This window comes from Pan paniscus, chromosome 3 (genome assembly GCF_029289425.2).
Source record: "Pan paniscus chromosome 3, NHGRI_mPanPan1-v2.0_pri, whole genome shotgun sequence".
In the NCBI taxonomy this organism is placed as follows: Eukaryota; Metazoa; Chordata; class Mammalia; order Primates; family Hominidae; genus Pan; species Pan paniscus.
Genome location: NC_073252.2, coordinates 183,163,262 through 183,186,228, shown reverse-complemented (window position 1 = coordinate 183,186,228; position 22,967 = coordinate 183,163,262). Strand labels below are relative to the sequence as shown.

The 22,967-nt window shown below is 36.2% G+C and overlaps 2 protein-coding genes across 9 annotated transcripts in view; one reads left to right on the top strand and one right to left on the bottom strand.

The window, feature by feature from the left end:
- CCDC110 (coiled-coil domain containing 110) overlaps positions 1-6,106 on the top strand; it is a 31,240-nt gene extending 25,134 nt beyond the window's left edge. For all 3 annotated transcript variants that reach the window (XM_034959512.3, XM_003823474.5, XM_034959517.3), the window contains one exon: positions 5,739-6,106. Coding sequence is in view for 2 of the 3 variants with exons in the window: in XM_003823474.5 (XP_003823522.3) it covers positions 5,739-5,779 (41 nt within the window). In the remaining variant the exon portion in view is untranslated. The remainder of the gene's footprint in view (positions 1-5,738) is intronic.
- Positions 1,443-22,967, bottom strand: part of CFAP96 (cilia and flagella associated protein 96) — a 23,552-nt gene continuing 2,027 nt past the window's right edge. For 3 of the 6 annotated variants that reach the window (XM_008977138.3, XM_063604032.1, XM_008977141.5), the window contains 7 exons: positions 21,459-21,646; positions 18,759-18,978; positions 14,753-14,890; positions 14,576-14,651; positions 10,238-10,417; positions 6,158-6,324; positions 1,443-1,682 (listed from right to left, as the gene is read on the bottom strand). In XM_008977138.3, the coding sequence (XP_008975386.2) occupies positions 1,634-1,682; positions 6,158-6,324; positions 10,238-10,417; positions 14,576-14,651; positions 14,753-14,890; positions 18,759-18,978; positions 21,459-21,558 (930 nt within the window). In that variant the 5' untranslated portion in view covers positions 21,559-21,646 and the 3' untranslated portion in view covers positions 1,443-1,633. Of the gene's footprint in view, positions 6,325-10,237; positions 10,418-14,575; positions 14,652-14,752; positions 14,891-18,758; positions 18,979-21,458; positions 21,647-22,967 lie in introns of all 6 variants that reach the window. The other 3 variants (XM_063604031.1, XM_063604029.1, XM_063604030.1) reach the window with 1 other exon arrangement.

Sequence of the window (22,967 nt, the reverse complement as noted above, 5' to 3'; positions counted from 1 at the left end):
ATTTTCACACTGCTGATAAAGACATACCCGAGACTGGGTAATTTATAAAGAAAAAGAGGTTGAATGGACTCACAGTTCCACGTGGCTGCAGAGGCCGCACAATCATGGTGGAAGGTGAAAGGCACATCTTGCATGGTGGCAGAAAAGAGAGAATCAGAATCAAGCGAGAGGGAAACCCCTTATAAAATCATCAGATCTCGGGAGACTTATTCACTACCACGAGAACAGTATGGGGGAAGCTGCCTCCATGATTGAATTAACTCCCACCAGGTCCCTCCCACAATATGTGGGAATTATGGGAGCTACAACTCAAGATGAGATTTGGGTGGGGACACAGCAAAACCATATCACACCATTATCAAAAATAACTTCCAATGTATTATTTGATATTTAGATATTTTACATTTCCCTTTTGAAATACAAACCCCACCAGCCCCTGCCCCTGGTGAATGAGGGCTATCAATACCTCACTATGAATTACAGTAAGATATTTAAATCATGTCTTTTAAGAGCAGATTTTTTTTTTTTTTTTTTTTTGAGACAGAGTCTCACTCTGTCGCACAGGCTGGAGTGCAGTGGCATGATCTCAGCTCACTGCAACCTCTGCCTTCCAGGTTCAAGCGATTCTCTTTCCTCAGCCTCCCGAGCTGGGATGACAGGCACACGCCACCATGCCCAGATAATTTTTGTATTGTTAGTAGAGACAGGGTTTCACTATGTTGGGCAGGCTGGTCTCGAACTCCTGACCTTGTGATCCACCCGACTCAGCCTCCCAAAGTGCTGGGATTTCAGGCGTGAGCCACCGTGCCTGGCTTAGAGCAGATATTTTTAAAAGAGATAGGGCAGGTGAAGGAGAAGAGATAACTTGGGGACTAGCGGGTAAGGCCTAGGTGGGATGCCCCAGGAGAGGCAGCTTGACAGCTAGAGAGGAACATGGGAGGACACGAAAGACTGACTTCATCCATCTTCCAACTTCAGAATTTTTATAAGATACTCAACTAACAAGTACATTCCCCTCAACCCCTCAACTCATCTTGGGGCTGCCATTGGCTAAATAACCTGATGCTTTACATAAGTCACAAATACAGGGCATGTTATCATATAAGCTGAAGCATTTGCCTCACTATATCATGCATATATATTGTATCTATGTAATAATATAAATGGACCTAACATTTATCTTTGATGTTAATGCTTTAGTAGGCTATGACACTTGGATAGCTATCAATCCAATTTTCAATACTTCTGAGAAGAAACAGCAAGAATTTATTGTATACTTTCTACCCTTCCAGCAGTCTCTTGCACTCCTCCCCTCCAATGCTGCAATTTTTTAACATTAGCAGTAAAAGCAAATGACAGATTGCACTCCGGGATTTTATAAAATGTGTAAACATATTCTGCTCAGAAGCATAGATCTAAAAACATAAATTAACAACCACGTGTTATTAGCAAATACTATTTATTAATTAAGTAGTAGTATTAAAATAAGGAAGAGAATTAGAGTTGCAGGCTTAAATTTCTTTTAACTGCTTGAGCTATCTGCTCCATAACATCTTATATTTTTTCAAATAATTAGCTCTTGATAATGAATTACTCATAGTTAAGATCTAGAAAGCTACTTGTCTTCCAGTTGCTAATAGGATGGTACTGAAGAAGTCTTGTAGTTCTTTGAATTTAGTGCCCTAAAATTGGAAAATAAACACACATTAATTTTACAGGTGCAAGTCAAATACCTGTACATTCTTTTTTTTTTTTAAGACCGGGTCTCGCTCTGTTGCCCAGGCTGGAGTGCAGTGGTGCAATCACAGTTCACTGCAACCTCAACCTCCTGGGCTTTTAAGCAATCCTCCTGCCTCAGCCGCCCAAGTAGCTGAAACTACAGGCATGTGCCATCATGCCTGGCTAATTTTTATATTTTTTGTAGAGACAGAGTTTTGTCATGTTGCCCAGGATGGTCTTAAAATCCTGGGCTCAAGCGATCTGCCTACCTTGGCTTTCCAAAGTGCTGAGATTACACACGAGCCAACACGCCCAGCCTACCTGTACGTTCTTATAAAAACTTTTTTCATTAAAAAATTTAAAACAAATATACTTTGTAACATATTAACAATCCAAAATCAAAATTTTCTCATCAACTTAAAACACTTCATTTTATTAAAGCCATATATACTTAGAAGATACAATTTAAGAAGGAAAACAATTACAGAATCAATTTTAAATTCTGGTGTCCAAAGGTTTACTGGTTTTAAAATTAGGGTAAAAGAAGCTAGAACTTGATTCAGGATAATGTTTTGATAATGTATTATAAAAAGAAAGAGATTTCAAGAAATTCAAAATTACTAAATGGAAGATAAAATTCAGATTTTTCAAAAGAACAATCACTTATCCTTCTCTTTCTCCCTGTTCCAAACATATATGCTAACAGCATCACAGAACTTTCTCAGGTTTATTCTCTGGATAGAAGAGGACACACAGAAAACCTGAAATACTGCCCCCTTCCCACACACAAAGTTCCATCTATCAGAGGGTGGGTGTGGTGAGGAAAATTCTAATTTTACCGTCTGTTTATCAGATGAAGTTGGGCAGAGTAGTGATAGGTGGCTTGCCAGAGGTTAAAGGTTAAAAGGATAGAAAAAAGCTCCATATCTTTACCAACTTTACCAACTAGCCCACAGAGAATAGTATTCCTGTAGACAAGTTTAAATTACATACATTTACCCTAATATCTAGGGGAATCGTGGTTCAGTGACATAGATCAGTTTTTGTTAATTCAGAAAATGTGAATTTTGCTAGGTCAGAATCAATTTTCCTTACTTATTCCACAAAATTGTCACCAAAGTGCTACAAAGAGTAGATAAAATATGCAAAAAACGGTCACCATCGTCATCTATATTAGCTTATTATAATAAAACCCATATGAGTTAAGCTACCATTCAAAATGTATTTCTGGCCGGGTGCAGTGGCTCATGCCTGTAATCCCAGCACTTAATCCCAGCACTTTGCGAGGCTGAGGCAGGCGGATCACCTGAGGTCAGGAGTTCGAGACCAGCCTGACCAACATGGCAAAACCCCATCTCTACTAAAAACACCAAAATTAGCTGGGCGTGGTGGTAGGCGCCTGTAATACCAGCTACTTGGGAGGCTGAGACAGGAGAGTTGCTTGAATCTGGGAGGCAGAGGTTGCAGTGAGCCGAGATCACACCTTTGCACTCCAGCCTGGGTGACAAGAGTGAAACTCCATCTCAAAAAAGGAAAAAAAGACAAAACGTATTTCCAAAACCTGTTCTTTCAAACCTATATATAGTATCAGCAAGACATAGTAGGCTTGGAAAACTTAAATTGGCTAATTATTGCAGCTAAGAAGGACTATTCATTTCACCTACATTACCTCACTTATAATAGCATCTCATACATTAGTGATTTTGTATTAATTGCATAGTTTAACTTCTATTCGATGGTATCATAGCAATTTAGAGCTTCTGTCAAAGTAGTATTGGAGTTGGGGGGGTGGTTATTTTATTTTACATAAAATGTGAATGTACTATGCTTCCAGTTAATTGCAGTGATACTATATTACTGAAATTGAATTCATAGGAAAGACACTGGTTCTAATACTCCTAATGAGATGCATACATGGCTTAATACAGATGTCATAGTATTGGAGGCCACTGAAATACACACAGCATTCTGTAGTTAATGCTAGTGACACATACAAGTGCTCAAGAAAAAACTTCACTTGACAAACGCTTTATGCACTTGCCATTTGGGACATATTGAGATAAATGTTTTGAAAAAATATAAAATCGGCCGGGCGTGGTGGATCAAGCCTGTAATCCCAGCACTTTGGGAGGCCAAGGTGGGCGGATCACGAGGTCAGGAGATCAAGGCCATCCTGGCTAACACGGTGAAACCCCGTCTCTACTAAAAATACAAAAATTAGCCGGGCGCGGTGGCGGGCACCTGTAATCCCAGCTACTCGGGAGGCTGAGGCAGGAGAATGGGTGAACCCGGGAGGCGGAGCTTGCAGTGAGCCGAGATCGCGCCACTGCACTCCAGCCTGGGGGACAGAGCGAGACTCCGTCTCAAAAAAAAAAAAAAGAAAAAATATAAAATCAAACATAGCTATATGTAACAAAATAACTATCATACAAGGTATAACATATATGGAATGACTATAACACATAAAAGACAGGTTTGAGATAGAAGTTCAGTAGAAGCTGCATGTGAGGATATTAGCAGACTTTAGAGAAGAGATGATAGAAGATAGAAGGCAGAATGAACAACCTTACCAGCAATGTAGTAGAGTAGGTTAAAAGAAAGTACATGTATTTCATGAGGCTCAAAAAAAAGATGCATGAAAATAACAAGAAAGACAACAGGAAAGCAGGTTATAGCCACCTTACAAAGGAACTTCAGGTTTTTAAGCAAATGTTTGAAACTAGATGGCATCTCAAGGAAATTAGTCCCCATGAAACCAGAAGATAACTTCAATTTTTTTTATAGAAAACACATCTTAAAGTACATAAAATACAGTAAAATCATGTACATCACAAAAAATGTTGTGGGCTGTAGATACTATGTCTGAAGTAACAAACTATATAACATTTAAAATTTTCCTTATGTAAAATCATTTTTTGCTAATCTTGCAAACTCTCAACATAAAATTTAGTACTAGGTAGTCCCTGAATGATATAAAGCTTAAGATGCCCAGAAATTTTTTTTCAACTTAAGCAACTGACTAGATTAAAATAATTCAGTCAGAAAATTGGATACATATTGAAGCTCTAACTGGATGTTGAGTGAGAGAATAAAGTGAAAAAAGGCCATTGTTAGGTATCCAGGGACCACAGAATCTTCTCAGTAGTCTCATGAGCAAGAAGAGTAGTACAAGTATGAACATCATCTAAGTTAGAGCACCCCAAATTATCAAAGTTTTAAGACAGTATCAACTTACTATGAAGTCTTCTTTCCCAAAAGAATTCATGTATTCAAAATCATATTTTGATTAGGTAAAAGTTAACACATAGCACTGGTATTTTTAATTTATAAAAATGTTAAGTAATTTGTCTTTAGCTGATTAGTTCTGCTGATAAATACATTGTTCTAAAGAACTTAACAAGTAGTCAATCAGAAATACACCTTTGTGCTGGGCGCAGTGGCTCACGCCTGTAATCCCAGCACTTTGGGAGGCTGAGGTGGGCGGATCACCTGAGGTCGGGAGTTTGAGACCAGCCTTACCAACATGGAGAAACCCCGTCTCTACTAAAAATACAAAATTAGCCGGGTGTGGTGTTGCATGCCTGTAATCCCAGCTACTTGGGAGGCTGAGGCAGGAGAATCGCTTGAACCTGGGAGGTGGAGGTTATGGTGGGCCGAGATCACGCCATTGTACCCCAGCCTGGGCAATAAGAGCGAAACTCCGTCTCAAAAAAAAAAAGAAATACACCTTTGTAATAAAGGGCAGTTTTATTTTTGTGAAATAATACTAATGTTAGTATTATAATTGCTGTCCCCAAGTGATAAAGATGTACTACTGTTTTTATAAAAGAATATAAATTTAGTGTCCTTTAGACACAGAATAACTGATTGTTTTTACTCCAAAGAACTTTTTCAGTTTTGAGAGTATACAAAACCTGGATAAAATTGAAGTTTTAAGATGCCTTGATAATAATACTTTTTCTTAAAGCATTATAGTTATGTTGGCATTTAATTAACCAGAATATTTTCTATTTTCATAGGTTATTTCAAAGTTAAAGACAGAACTCTCAAGCATCATTAGGATTCCTCACGATTGCTAAGAAACTCCCTTCAAGAAATAGCCAATGTTAATTGTACTGCTAACTGAACTATGCATATCTAACTCGTCTCAAATGACTCATAATGAGGCACTATAGATTTGTTTTAAAACTTATGCACAGAATGGTTTGGTGCAGATAACTTAAGCTTTTTCAGCTGGGAATTTCAGAAGATGGGGGAGAACTTCTAGAAGGGAGGGCAGGTACCTGGTACCTGTACATGGAAGGAGCTGAGATGTCTAAAGTCACCCACATTTGTCATTTTAAAAAGTATACATAAATAAAAGATACTATTTTGAAGAAGTATAAAAGTTGGAAACAATTTTTTCTTGGTTTGTAAGCTAAGTGTAAGATATTCCCACCTTCTGACATTCAAAGTCATTATACTTTCAACTGGTCTGCTTTTTGGTCCACTTGGTGGGTGGAAAATCTTATCGTCTTTGCCAGAAATATTTGCCAATTTAGCCACATAAGGGTCAGCAGAATGTGATGGGTAAGGATCAAATGTTCCTGCCTTCATTCCACCAGGCTGCGAAGAAAAACGAGATAACTTAATGTGATTTTGTAAAATGCCTCTACAAAATTAGCTTGTGAAGAAGTTCATACATATTTTTGTAGTCTGTGGAGTTGGTTTTAAAGAAAATGATACTGTTTAATTCAAATACCACCAAAAGGTCTCCCTACCACCAACTTTATAGGGTCAAAACACCATAATCCAAAAGCTGTCTATAAAAATGACAATGTTTATAGTAAGGTAACAGTCTAAACTATTGCCAAGCATTAATATTTTAGAGTTTATCAGACCAGGCTATCACTTAGTTAGAAAGTGAGTCTATTAGTAAGGGAAATCCTAGGTCAGATGTATTTTGATAGAGAATGGGGAACGAGGAGTATGGCACAACATGAGTTTACTAAATGCCAGTCAATGATGGAGAAGATACTTTAAAAAAAGTAATAAGCAATAGCACAAAGAAATAGAAAGTTGAGAGGAAAATGCGATCTACTTTACTTTTCTTGTAGTCTATCAAGAGAAGTCAATCAAAATATTTTTCAACCTGTACACAAGACAGAAATATTTGCTTTGACTTCTTAAACTGATTTGACAGAATTTTAAGCTTTATATTCTATATAATCACAGGAAAATTCTATAGAATCATAATAACCCATTTAATTAGGCACCTTTTCTTGTAGTATCTATGCCAAATATACATGAAGATTTAATTCATTTGAAAGATACAGTTATAAGTTTTCAGGTTTTCCAGATTGAAGACACATGGATTATTTTAAAGCTTACAATAACAAGAAAACTTAAGAAAGTTTAAATAAATTAATTTACAAGTATAAAAGCAAAATGAATGAATTAAAAATAGAAATACATAAGTTAAATAAACCCAAGTGATGCTTTAAAAAGTAAGTTCATAGCTAAATCTGTAATAGAATTAAGAATGAAAAAGAAGTGAGGAAAGTCTATACCTATATTTAATATCAAAAATATAAAATAGGCCAGGCACTGTGGCTCATGCCTGTAATCCCAGCACTTTGGGAGGCTGAGGCAGATGGGTCACCTGAGGTCAGGAGTTCAAGACCAGCCTGGGCAACATGGTGAAACCCTGTCTCTACTAAAAATACAAAAATTAGCCGGGCGTGGTGGCACACTCCTGTAATCCCAGCTCTTAGGGAGGCTGAGGCAAAGGAATCGCTTGAATTGAACCTGGGAGGCAGAGGTTGCAGTGAGCCAAGATCGTGCCACTGCACTCCAGCCTGGGCAACAGAGCAAGACTCCATCTCAAAAAAAAAAAAAAAAAAAATATATATATATATATATATATATATACACACATAAAAAATAATATTTCTGTAAACCCCAAAAACCTGAATGAAATGACTGATTTTCTAAGAAAATATAAATAATCTACATTGACCAAAAAGAGATAGAAAACCTACACAAAACAGATGGAGAAAGAAATGTAAGAATTGAGAAAATTAGCAGAGCCACCCTGTAATACGGCTAAGCTCAGAACGCTTCACTGTGAATTCTTTCAAGTCTTCAAAAAGCTGATATTTCTAATGCTATTAAACTGCTATAGAACATAGAAACACAAAGAAATTACCCCCATTGCTTTAAGATGCCTGCATCCACTTGTACCAAAATAGAACAAGGCATATACATAGTCTTAAAAATACAGACCAATCACACTTCAAATTATTCCTGCAAAAATACTTAATAAAATATTAGCAAATAAAACACAGTATTATATTTTAAGATTAATACAACACAGCCAAGTGAGATTCATTTCAGGAAATATTGTTATTCAGCTTATGACAAGTAAAAAGTGGGGAGTGAAGGGATAGTCTAAATAGATTACACCATTTGATAAAATTCAGCGTATATTCAATAAAATTCAGCATACGTTCCTGATTTATTCCTATTTTTGGCATCTATAAAAATGAAAAACTAAAGGTATCCTATTAAAGTCAAGATTAAAGCAAGGATGGCCACTACTGCTGGCTTAAGGAATTGGGCATGAGCATGACAAAAAAAATACATATATATGAGAAGCGGGGGGAGCAAAATTATTTGCAGATAATATAGAGCTGCAAAGCAAAAGAAAATCAAGAAAATAACCATTAGAACACAAAGTTTAATGAAGTAGCCAGTTATTTTGTAAAAATCAAATGTTTTTATAATGACAAATAATATGAAGGAAAATATGATGGGGAAAAATACTTATTGACCAGAACCTTAAAATAACTAGGAATAAATATAAGATATAATATAACCTATGCAATATAAAATACAAAACTCTACAACGGAGATAGAAGGTCAAGGAGCTTATTCCTAGATCTGAAGATTCAAATTATAAATATGTTAATATATCCAAAAAAAGAGTAAATTTTATAACAAAATATCAAAGTTCTTTCCCTTTTTGGAACTTTAGAAAATAATTCTGAAGTTCTGGAGAATATGACAGAATAACCAGCATAACTTTTTTAAAGAGTAAGAAGAGACTAGACCACTTACTATTAAATATAATAGAACTTAAAAGGGTTTTTTGGGCAGAAATAAACAAATAGATGAGTCAAATGGAATGAAAACTCAGAAACATAACTTCAAAAATAAGAATTTTGGTTTGATAAACATGGCATTTCAAAGTAATGGTGTTAAAAATGAATTATTCCATCAGTCATATTGGGAACAGTTTGATTTTTAAAAAATCAGTTTTATTAAAGTGTAATTCACCTACAATAAACTATACCCATTTAAAGTGTACAATGCTATGAGTTTTGACAGATGTCTACACCCTTGAAATGACTACCACAATTAAGATACAGAACATTTCACCCCCTGCCCAAAGTGTTCTCATGCCCCCAAACTAAATAAAAGCTGGATTCTTACCTCACTCTTTACATCAAAATGTGTTTTAGATAAATACTTAAATGCAAAAGGATATTTTTAATATTAAAATTATTAATTTCTTTTCATTAAAAATTAATTAAAAGAAATTAAATTTTTAGTAGAAATTTTAATTTAATTTCTTTTAATAGAAGAAATTAAGAAGCCACATTATTCTAATATTGGTGGTAAAGAGAGCCACTCCGAAAATGACATAAACCTTACCAGCAATGGACTGATAAATCTGACTACATCAAATCATTAAATTCCTGAACAGCACAAAACATCATAACCAAAGATCCAACAGATTAAAAAAATTATTTTCAACACAAATAACAAACCAAGACTAGTACCCTTAATATATGAAGAGATCTTATAAGATATCTTACAATATTAAAAACATAAACTTTGAAATACAAAGTCTGCAAGAAAAATGAAGAGCCAATTTACAGAAAAAAAAAAGTATTGACTAAGGTTTATAAACTGCTGGAGCATTTTAATTTTTATTCTCACTTGTTAACTTCTGCAGTAGGAAGATAGTTAATTTTAATTACCATTTCAAAAACTAAAAGATGGTTTGGCTTTTTATGGTTTTAAGAAAAACTAGACCTAGGGTCTAGAGAAGCACTTCAAAAATTCATTATGAATTCACCAGCTGTGGTAGCACATGCCTGTAATCTCAGCTACTCTGGAGGCTGATGCAGGAGTATTGCTTGAACTCAAGAGGCGGAGCTTGCAGTGAGCCTAGATCATGCCACTGCACTGCCAGCCCGGGCAACAGAGTGAGACTCCATCTCAAAAAAAAAAAAAATTATAAATTCAAATACATTTGAAGAGACTAATAATTACTTCATGACAAGGGCTTCATTATCCCCTACACTATTCATACTTGGTGATTTCATGTAATTTTGGAAAAACAGGTCCAATGATTCTTGGTATCCATACGAACAAAAGTTTATTATTTACATGGGAAAAAAAATCATTTGATAGCAAGAGACAGTATTTCTTTATAATACTTAATTTTTTCATCCTAAAATTGTAAACTTACCTTTTTACCAGGAGAAGACGGTTTAAAAGTGTTTGAAATTGATTTTTTCTTCTTTCCTTTTATAATTGGTGGTAAAGATTCCTCAGAAAAATAAGGATTCGCGTCAAAATAGTCCCTCGGGTGAAGATTTAACTTAAACGGTGCTCCTTTAAGTAAACGATGGTGCTCTTCATTCGCTTTCTGTGAATTAAAGAGTTTGAAATTACACAGCACAAATTTCACAAATTGAAAATAACCCAGAGTTAAATCTTTTACATTTTAATATAAACATGATTCTTAAATCCATCCTGCTGGGTGTACTTTTGTAAAACATTAATTTGCTATGTTCTATTTTTATGATACAAAAGATATGCCTACTTACAGACAAACAGAACTATGCTTATTCATTTTGGATACAAATTTATTTGCGATACTGAGACCTTATCACCTGAACGAATCTATGTTAACTATCTGTGCAGTATGATGCAGTATAACAAGACTTGTCGCTAGTTCAAGCCCTTCCTGCTTTTAGCATTTCTCAGAGACTCTGGGAAAGTTACATTTCAGTGTCACATCTTCTTCAACTGTAAATGAGGACATTATTATTCCCCACTTAATGCTGTTGTAAAGATTACATGAGATTATGTATATATATGATTTTATATGTATATATGAGATACATATATAACATTTTTATAATTTAAAAAATTATATGTATATATGAGATTATGTATCTATATCTCATATGTGTATATATCTCACATATACACATATACATATATGTATACATATCATATATATGAGATATATATGTGTATATGTGAGATATGTATATATAACATTTTTATAATTTAAAAAATATTTTATATGTATATATGAGATTATGTATGTATGTATATGAGAGTATATGTATATATCTTACATATACATATATATGAGATATAGATACATATATGTATATATGAGATATGTATATATTATATATTACATGTCTATAATTTTTTTGCTATCTAGTATTCAAAGCAAAGCAGCAGTCATGTTTTCCTCTTATGTTGTAATCTTTTCTATTAGACAATATTAAGTATAAAAATCACTGGCTATTAATAAAGTAGCAAAAAATCAAATTATGAAATATAGATTCAAAAAACTATACAGTGAACATTGATACTTTTTTCACTTTTGCAAATATAAAATCTGATATTTCATCATTCAACAAACTGAACTGAAAACACTTGATAAATGAAATCTAAAATAGTTACTTGAGAGAAGACTAACTTTCGCTACTAGGAACCTGCTGTAGCACTTTCAGAATCCTTTCTTCTTTCGGGATTTTTCTCTTGCCCTTGCTTGTCTTCTTCCTTTTCTCCAACTTGTAGGACATTCATTCATTCTTGGTGATCTGCTCTCCACCCTTCCATATCACAACAATGGTACTGAAAATTTATTCTATTGATCTTTTTGGACAGTGTTCCCACAAAATTTAGTTGTCATGGGAATCACTTGATAATTTATTTAAATTACAAATCACCAAGCCCTTCCCTCAAAGATTTCTGATTGCATTGGTCTGCTGTATGGCCTATTAATCTTCAGTTTTAACAGTGATTCTCATGCATGTGATTATAATGTAATGTTTTAGGATCACTTTTTGCTAGAGCATGGTCACCTTTTACCAGAAGAATACTCTATTTGTCTTACCAACCCCTGCCCTAGAATGTTCAGTTGAGTACTGGTCAGCAGACGTATGAGAAAATTATTCAAAGCCAAGAAAAGAACCACCTGAAAGAATGTGAGGTAACAGTGTCTGGCTCTCACACAGAGCTGGGAATTGTGGTGGTTGCCATCAGCTGTGCAAGAAAATGTCCTAATTCACAGGGCATCGGACCGAGTACCTAGACAGGTCTTGCCCCAGTAGTGGGGAATAAACAGCCCTAGATTGAGCATAGCTCCTATCACACCTAACAAATCTTAAATGCAAGACCTGAAAAGATAAAAACCATTTCTAAGTAATGTGACAGCATTCCAGAAAAAGCCCGAGAATATTTATAAGAATACAAAAATATACAGCACTCAACGAAGTAAAATTCCCAGTATTTGACATCCAATAAAAAATTGCCAGTAACTCAAAGTAGCAAAATATGACCCCCATACTGAGAAGAAAAATCAATTATTTAAAATCAACCAAGAACTAATATAGATGTTAGCATTAACAGAAAAGGGCATTAAGACAGTAACTATATCCTGAATGCTCAAAAAATTAAGTAGAGACAGGTAGGATATTAAAAATACTCAAACTTCTAGAAAGCAAAACCACAATGTATGAGATTAAAAATATACTGGTTGACATTAACAGCAGATTGGACATTACAGAAAAATAGATTGGTGAGTTTGAAGACGCAGCAATAAAAACTAACCAAAATGAAATACATAGAAGGAAAAAAGGACTTTTTTTTTAAGTTAATAGGGTGTTGGTAAATTGTGGGACAATTTCAAGAGACCTAATGCACATGTAACTGGAATTTCTGAAGGGGAAGAGAAAGACAGATAAAAATATCTGAAGAAATAACTGGAAATATTCCAAATTTGCTTTGAAAAACTATAAACCCATAGATCCAAGAAGCTCAATAAACCTCAAGCACAAGAAGGATGAAAGAAAACAACACAAAGTCACATCATAATCAAACTGCTTAAATGAGTCATAAAAAGAAAAAAAAAGTGGCCAGAGGAAAGGACATAGTGCATACAGAAGAACAAAAATGAGCATGACAACAGGTTTCTCATCAGAGACAAGTCAAGCAGGAAGACAGTGGAGTAACCTTTTTTAAATACTAAAAGAAAAAGCGAGATAAATTTTTCAAAATTACTTTTAGAATATTAGGAAATCTAGGAACATAAAATTTCTGACTTATGTATAAGTTCTAAAAATGAGGATAAAAGAGCTTTTTCTGTTAAGAGAGAAAAGTATGTTATACCCAATAAGTATAGGGTAAAAGATTAATTACTGAGCCACTATAAAACTCCACTGTATGTAGTTATGTAGTATGTATGCAATATTATCCCTACAGATGAAAACTAGCTTATATACAATTTTATAAGAACCAAGGTTTCTGCCCAATTTAATAGAAAACTGTTCCTGAGTTGGGACATGCCCATCAGCAAAATGGTCCTTATTCTCTCACATTCCACTGGTATTTAAAATTTTTTACCATAGCAAAACTGCTAAAGCCTGCGTGCCTCTAATAACAAAAACAAAAAACTAAAAAGTGATTGCCATTTAATGCTTAATGTCCAAATTAAGTTGACTTTTCATTACTACCTGCTTTCTTTATGTTATGCTGATATTGTGAAATTATGTTCATATGGTTCTAAGATTTATAAGGGTTCCTTTATTTATTTACAAATAGACATTCCGCATATAAGTGAACAGGTCTCATTACAAGTCAAATATGGTACGCAGTGAGTGTAAGAGGCATACGCTAGCACATGTTAGTTTTTATCTCTGCCATTTAATAAAGTGAGCAGTTTTCTCCTGTCCTTTCACTCTGTCTACTCATAGGATTCATCCATTCTCTAAGCTCCACCTTTTCCCATCACGCCTCCACTCCTCCATCCCATCTGCTCATCATAATGGCTTCTTGATCAGCCCTGAAGTATTACAATTACTTTTGCAGGCACAGATAGTAGGGTGTGGTGGGAATATGGCTAAGGGTCAGGATATGACTCTTTATTTAAAATAGAACATAGTTGATCAGGCCAGGCTAATAGAAGTTTCACAGCTAGTTTACAGAGATGTAAAATAGACGTGGTAAACCATAGCAAGAGATAAAATTCATCCTGGAAGGAGCTGAGAGGATATACAGCAAGACATGAAAATCTAATAAAAGGGTAAAATTATCACAATTCATAAACATGAGTTTGCCACTGCCCCAGTGATACAAATAGATAGAACAAAACAAAATTAGATCTCAAGTGAATTATTATTATTATTATTATTATTATTATTATTATTTTTGAGACGGAGTCTCGTTCTGTCACCGAGGCTGGAGTGCAGTGGCGCGACCTTGGCTCACTGCAACCTCCGTATCCTGGGTTCAAGCGGTTCTCCTGCCTCAGCCTCCTGAGTAGCTGGGATTACAGGTGCCCGCCACCACACCCGGCTAATTTTTGTAAGATTAGTAGAGACGGGGTTTCACCATGTTGGTCAGGCTGATCTCGAACTCCTGACCTCGTGATCTGCCCATCTCGGCCACCCAAAGTGCTGGGATTACAGATGTGAGCCACCGTGCCCGGCCTCAAGTGAATTATTAATATCGAGTTAACTAAATAAAAGAAAGCTTGAAACATTCAAAACAGATTTTTTACCTTATAGTTTAGTTTTGCTGCATCATAGAAGTCGGCAGAGTGTGAAAACTGTTTACCTATGGTAATATTTGCATAGCTAAGAAAGCAAAGTAAGTAATGGTGACTTCAGAATTCAGAAATTTAATTTTTTTTAAATTTCAAAACAAACGATATGACAAAGTATTAAAAATATCTTACCCATATCCAGTTCCTTTCTTTCCCGGGTTTGTGTATAAATTCTTTCCAGGTGCCTTATATTTTTCTCGAGGTTTCGACTGTGCGCTGAAAAATGGGACTGGACCACCTATTGTTCCATAGTAGCTTCCTAAGCCACATCTTAAATACAGTTTTTTGATGTTTTAAAAGAAGGAGGTTAAAATGGCAAAGTTTAAGTCTATTTTATCATAATTTTTAAACAGATTGAAAAAAAGAGAAAAAATGCTAGTTTTAATCTAATTTCATTTTCCTCATTCTTCAGTCACAGATTTTGAAATGAGATATGTTTTTAATATTTTTATTATTATAAACATTCTACCAAAAATAGAACTGCATAATCCTTAGGAAGTTAGAATCATTCTCATTAATTCAGTTAACTGTAACAATAAACAGAGTCTTTTGTGTTTTTAGATTAATTTATGGATGCTTTATGGCAAGTTAGCTAATAAATGGCTAATTACTTCTGACTATCCACCCACAAGAAACTACACTTTCAAAACAAATATTTAAGACTGCTGTTTCCACTACTGATAGAAAGTGACTCATGGAATTTGGGTGCTAATTTTCTTCTGTTTGGTTTATATCTCATAACTTTACTGTAGAAAAAATTAACCAAATATTTTCTTTTCTTCCATTTTAATGTTAAATTTTCTGGGCACACAGTATCTATGTAAAATCATCAAAGTATTTACTATCCAGCACTTTAACAAATTTTTCTTAAAACTTCCACAATAAGGGTAACTATTGTTAACAACAGTCATAGTCTCTAATTCTTAAGTTACCATTGAAGTAAACAAATTTTAATAATCAGAAAAAGGTCTACAAGACAAATGAAACCTTATTACTATCAAAACTTGACACTGTTCATACATCTGAGTTAAAAATTTCAAAAACTAGAAAGACATCAACACTGATTGCTTATTGCCAATATCTTCAGTCTACAAATGGTAGGAAAGCATATTTTAATTAATCCCTCTTTATGAACCTATATCATGAAATTCTAAAATACAACAAGGAAATAGAGCAGGGATAATGCAGATAAAGGAGAACTATTCACAGACAGGCATAATTTACCCAAAATGTGATTTAACGCAAGCATTAAAAGTCATTCTATTTAGAATTTATTAAATGCCTACAGTTCCGGGGGTGGGTGTGGTGGCTCACGTATGTAATCCCAGCACTTTGGGAGGCTGAGGTGGGCAGATCACCTGAGGTCAGGAGTTTGAGACCAGCCTGGCCAACATGGCGAAACCCATCTCTACTAAAAATACAAAAAACTAGCCGGGCGTGGTGGCCTGTGCCTGTCATCCCAGCTACTTGGGAGGCTGAGGCAGGAAAATCTCACTTGAACCTGGGAGGCAGAGATTGCAGTGAGCTGAGATCACGCCACTGCACTCCAGCTTGGATGACAGAGCCAGACTCCATCTCACAAAAATAAATAAATAAATATATAATAAATGCCTACGGTTCCATAATTTGGTGTTCAATAAGTGCCTGTATAAGGGTTTCTTATTTAAAACACTAGTCTCTCTGTTTGGAAACACTTTCTGTATCCACTAAATTATAGATGTTTTTACATGTCTATGAATTATTTTAAAAAAGGAAAGCTAGTCTAATTATAAAACTTATTATTTCTTGGCTGACAGATGAATATAAGCCTATTATAAACTAATGTATCAAGGTAGCAATTTCCAATTATTACCACATGAGTCAAAGTTTATCACAGGCAGGAGAAAAGACTGAAAACTAGGAAAAAGTTATTTCACATATTACATGAAAAAGAAAGAAAGTAGTGACATAAGGAAAAAATCACATTTTTAAATTTATATCCAAGAAAATGAAAGATTTCAAGAAACAGTAGTAATAATAAGAATAAATAATTCAAATCTATCCAAAGTGTCAAAAGGTAGAAAAAGATGAAATTAAAGAAGAAAACCCTCACTCTTTTTTATTTTTTTGTTTTTTTTCAGACAGGGTCTCACTCTGTTGCCCAGGCTGCAGTGCAGTGCAGTGGTGCAGTCTCAGCCCACTGCAGCCTCAAACTCCCGGCTCAAGTGTTCCCCGCAACCTCAGCCTCCCGAGTAGCTGGGACTAAAGGCATGCATCACCACGCTGGCTTAATTTTTGTATATTTTGTAGAGATGGGTTTTTGTCATGTTGCCCAGACTGGTCTCAAACTCCTAGACTCAAGCAATCCATCCACCTCAGCCTCCCAAGGTGCTGGGATCACAGGCATGAGCCACTGCACCCACCGAAAATCCTCAGTCTTTTTTTGTTTTGTTGTTTTGTTTTTGAGACAGAGTCTCTGTCGCCCAGGCTGGAGTGCAGTGGCACAATCTTGGCTCACTGCAGCCTCCACCTCCTGGGTTCAAGTGATTCTCCTGCCTCAGCCTCCCGAGTAGCTGGGATTACAGGCGCCCACCACCACGCCCGGCTAATTTTTATATTTTTAGTAGAGACGGGGTTTCGCCATGTTGGCCAGGCTGGTCTCAAACTCCTGACCTCAGGTGATCCGCCCGCCTCAGCCTCCCAAAGTGCTGGGATTACAGGTGTGAGCCACCGTGCCCGGCCAAAAATCCTCACTCTTAATAGAGACAATAATTTTGGCTGACATTGCCTACTAGAATTAGAAGGAAGTATAAGTTATACAAAGTAGTTTTAGTAGTCTCAAAAAACACAGTAAATAAGCACAAAATTAGACTTTGGTTATCATCTATCAAATTAACAAATTGAGAGACTCAAAGCTTTGAGTGTGAATGAACATTACTTTTTTTTTTTTTTTTTTTTTTTTGAGATGGAGTCTCACTCTGTCACCCAGGCTGGAGTGCAGTGGTGTGATTTCGGCTCACTGCAACCTCAGGCTCCGGACTTAAAGCGAGATTCTCCTGCCTCAGCCTCCTGAGTAGCTGGGACTACAGGTGCGTGCCACCATGCCTGGCTAATTTTTTGTATTTTCAGTAGGGATGGGGTTTCACTGAACATTACGTTTTAAGTCTCAGTTATATAACATTACATTGACTTCATGGTCTAATGTTAAACTAATTTAAAGGGAACATTGACAGTTGTCACAACTAAGATACTGTTAAACCTCATGAGTATATCTTCATAATAATTTAAAAATAATGAATTTTTGATCAATTATTTTCTTCATCAAAAAAGAATTTCTGGCCAGGCGTGGCCCAGAACCCTCCTCCACTTGAACCCAGGAGGCAGAGGTTGCACTGAGCTGAGATCATGCCACTGCACTCCAGCCTGGGCAACAGAGCAAGACTCTGTCTCAAAAAACAACAAAAAAAATTTATCCTAATTCCACATTTTTTTTTTTTTTAGATAAGATCTTGCTCTGACATCCAGGCTGGAGTGCAGTGGCTCAATCATAGCTCACTGTAACCTCAAACTCCTGGGCTCAAGGGATCCTCTCACCTCAGCCTCCTGAGTAGCTGGGACTACAGGCACATTGCTACCACACCTAGCTAATTTTTTAACTTTTGTAGAGATGGGGTCTCTCTATATTGCCCAGGCTGGTCTCAAACTCCTGGCCTCAAGCATTCCTCCGAGCTCGGCCTCCAAAAGTGCTGGGATTATAGGCATGAGCCACTGCACCCAGCCTCATATTTTTATTTATACTTCTTTAACAGCAGAAAAAACAGTCAGGGGCATAGACATGATAATTAAAGGCAATTTTTCCCCCAAACTGACTTTGCAAGGTTTTTGAACAAATTTTATTATTTAGGTTGTTTTTATTATATCAACAAATAGAGCACAGTGATATAGATAATCCAAAATTTAATATGATGAGAATATATTTAATCAAGATTACTTGTCAATCTAAATCATCCAATACAAGTATCTCCACCTAAGACAAACTAAGAATAATACTTAAAAATTCATCTTACATAAGTCAGTCCTACAGAAAAACAAATATTTAATTTAGTTAGGGATAAAGGTGCAGGAGATATATTTAAGACTTTTCCCAAAAAACACTTACGGCTTTTTCTCTCCACTACTAGGGAGGAAGGCTTTGCCTAGATTTTTTTTGGCTGCTTCCATCATATCCCGTCTCCTCACTTGGTTCAGATTTATGTAGCCTTCACCTTCAAAAATCCTTACAAAATGGGGATCAAAATAACCTGCCTGAAGATCTGACATTTCTTTGGACCCTCCAGGTAGCATCTGTTTATTTTTGCTTGCAGCCTCATTAAAGGGTCCTTTAAAGATAAATTAGGCATATTATAATTTTGAGCTGACTAGCAATTAAAGGACATGAAAAATAAGATAACAATTTCCAAATATGATTTGGGCCAATTATGAATTTTGAGCTCTAAAGCACTGTTTCAAAACATTCCCTGAAAGCTCTGTGTGAATGGCTATCTTGACAATAAGACCTCAGTGGTTTTCATCAAAACATGTGAATATGTAAGGTCTTGCTTATACACTCTGAGTTTTAGAGCTGGTAGAGACCTTAAAATGATCTAATTCAATGTTTCTCCAACTACAGACTAGAAAGCACTGTGTGAGATGTCAGTAAGCATGTGCGCGTAGGTCGTGTGTGAGATGTCAGTGAGGGTGTGTGCGTAGGTCGAAGAGAAGGGTGTTTCATACTCAAGTTGAAGCAATTCCTCTCTGGGGCATATACTCAAGATGCATGAGTGTCTATGGCCACTAAAAGACATTAACAAGACTGTTCATAGCAGTTTTATTCATAATAATCAAAAACATAAAATAGCCCAAATGTCCATCAACAGGAGAACAGATTTTTAAGCTGTGGAATTTATACAGTGAAATACTAGTAGCCCAGTAATTTTTTAAAGGCTGTTTTAATAAGTATTTAGAACTTCTTTCATAATTTAGATCTAGGAGAGCTCTATCTGAGGAGAGCTTTGGAAACATGGAGAAGTTTCTGAAGTGCACACAATCCTTAATTCAACTGGCTACTAAATGTGAATCTGTATCACTGACTTTTTTTTGTTTTTTTTGAGACGGAGTCTCACTCTGTTGCCCAGGCTGGAGTGCAGTGGCACGATCTCAGCTCACTGCAACCTCCACCTCCCAGGTTCAAGCGATTCTCCTGCCTCAGCCTCCCAAGTAGCTGGGACTACAGGTGTGCACCACCATGGCTGGTTAATTTTTGTATTTTTAGTAGAGACGGGGTTTCACCATATTTCTCAGGCTGGTCTTGAACTCCTGACCTTGTGATCCACCCACCTCGGCCTCCCAAAGTGCTGGGATTACAGGCGAGAGCCACCACGCCTGGCCTGTATCACTGAGTTTTTAAAAACAATTTTTTTTTGACAAGGTCTCCTTCTGGCACCTAGACCGGAATGCAGTGGTGAGACCATGGCTCATGCAGCCTCAACCTCCTGGGCTTAACTTCCTGCCGCAGCCTCCCAAGTAGCTGAGACTATATGGGCAGGACACCATGCCCAGCTAATTTTTGTACTTTTTGTAGAGACAGGGTCTCACTATGTTGTCCAGGCTTGTCTTGAACTCCTGGCATCAAGCAATCCTCCTGCCACCACCTCCCAAAGTGCTGGGATTACAGCTGTGAGCCACCACACCTGGCCAACTTAAATTTTTGAAAAGGTAGTACATTCAAATAGTTCCAAATTCAAAAGTATAAACATTTTCACAAGAAGTCTTTCTCCTATACTTGGCCACCCAATTCTTCCACAGGCAAAGAGATAATCATTTTGTTTCCCAAAGAATGTTCAGGTATGTTCAAGTGGATGTTTTCATAGATATCCTTTTTCATTTTTTTAAATGCTGTCTCAGAAGAATCACATTGTTCATGCTTAGCACACTATATAGACTATTCTGCACCTTGCTTTTTTTATTTAACAATGTATCTTGGAGATATCTCCAAATCAGTGTTTTATTTTGTATTATTATATAAAAGTAATTGGATACCCAAAAATTGAACTGAGACATTTAAATATTTATGTATATTAGCTCTTTTTATTATTTATGACTTTTGTAAAAATCCCTCAGCCATTCACTTAGCATTTCATTTCTCAGGAAGGTAACAATGGATGGCCTTCTTGGACACAAATGTAAATGCTGTTTGCATAGGGGAGTGTCCCATCTAACCAAAATATTCTGGGAGAAAACTGCCAGGCACCTTTGAAAAGAAATCAAATTACCTATGAGGACAATAAATTAGGATAGAATACCCTAATAAAACGAGATTCCTATTCTCACAAAATCAACTTCTTGCTGGGTGCTGTGGCTCATGCCTCTTAACCCCAGCACTACGGCACGCTGAGGGGGGAGGGTCTCTTGAGGTCAAGAGTTCAAGACCAGCCTGGGCAACATAGTGAGAGCCCCCCCCTACTCCACAAAGTATTTAAAAATTAGCTGGGCATGGTAGTGTGTGCCTGTAGTCCCAGGGACTCAGGAGGCTGAAGATGGGAGGAACCCTTGAGCCCAGGAGTTTGAGACTGCAGTGAGCTATAATCAGGTCACTGGCACTCCAGCCTGGGTAACAAAGATCCTGTTTCTAAATAAATAAATAAATAAATAAATAAATGATATCGCTTAACTTCATTGAAATTTTACACGTTAACAAACTTTAGAACTAAATGCTTTAAAATACAAACCATTAAAAAATCATTTGACTTAAATATTAAATTCTAAATTTTATATAGAAAATACCCACTATTCGTCCATAGGGAAAAGCAAATATACTTACGATTAAATTGTGACACATATTTATCACCCACAGTAATATATTCCATCTCACTAAAGAGGCCAATCCTTTCCATGTCCGTTTTTCCTCCTTCCGCAGGCATGGTGGCGTCCGGTGGTGGTACTGTCTATACCGCTAACTTCAAAAGTTTCCCTAGGGTCACGTGTTTTATAGCAAAGTCCTACTTTACACTGAAAATAAAAATAAAGGGGAAAAGTTTAGAAAAAAGTGGTTACTAATTTCCAGTTCTAATTACTTTCAGTCTGAGAGTTTAAGGTTTACTACAAAACAATAGCCTCATACTCCATGGGGAAAGAACCTCCTCTGCGGGGTGGGGGAGAATACTGGGATTCAAAATTCTCCAGATGAGCCCTCCCCCTTGACTCTCCGTATGAAGTGCTCACAAATTACAAAGGAATGTACGGGATCTCATCGATTACACTGCCATTTATCTGTTGGAAATGATAAAATTATTACTGTATGGTATATTATAAACAAATCCTTCTTTTGAGAAGTTCAGGGTAGATTTTAAAATCATAATTATATAAGGCAGACATTTTTACAGTTTAAATACAATGATTTCAGCATCCTGCATTGTCCCTTATGTTGAAAATATAACAGCTTTTCAGGATGTACAACACATCGAGGTATTACCCTACCACTCTTGAGGTTTTTTTCAAGTTTAAATAAACATAATAAGTGTGTCACTGGCAAAATTATAAAGGGAATGGGGAAGAGAACAATTATTTAGGCAAGATAAAAACGAAAACAAAAACAAAAATTCTACAATGAATTCTGAGTATTTGTTAACAGGTATACTTCAACTCTGAGCTTTCTTTGGAAATGACCACTTCAAACAAAGGTGAAATATTAAACATGCAACTCTTTATTTAGAAATTAATTTTTTTAAGACAGAGTCTCTTTTTTTTGTTGTTGTTGTTTTTTTTTTTTTAGACAGTCCCAGGCTGGAGTGCAGTGGCATGTTCTTGACTCACTATAACCTCCGCCTCCCAGGTTCAAGCGATTCTCCTGCCTCAGCCACCTGAGTAGCTGGATTACAGACACGCGCCACCATGCCCAGCTGTTTTTGTATTTTTAGTAGAGACAGGGTTTTACTATGTTGGCCAGGCTGGTCTCGAACTCCTGGCCTCAAGTGATCCACCCACCTCGGCCTCCCAAAGCGCTGGGATTACAGGCATGAGCCACCGCGCCCGGCCAGAAATTAATTTCTAATAGTAGACATGTTATTTTAAAAAGGAAGAGGCCCAAGGAGCTAAGAATACTTACCTCTATCCCATCCTAAAGTTTTTAAAGCACCAACTATGAGCTAAGCACTGGGCATACACAAGTGAAGACAACAAACATTGGGTTAGTCACAGTTTGTAATCCAAAGTAAGAACCATTTTTTTTTTTTTTTTTTTTGAGACAGAGTTTCGCTCTTGTAGCCCAGGATGGAGTGCAATAGCGCGATCTCGGCTCACTGCAACCTCCGCTTCCCAGGTTCAAGCGATT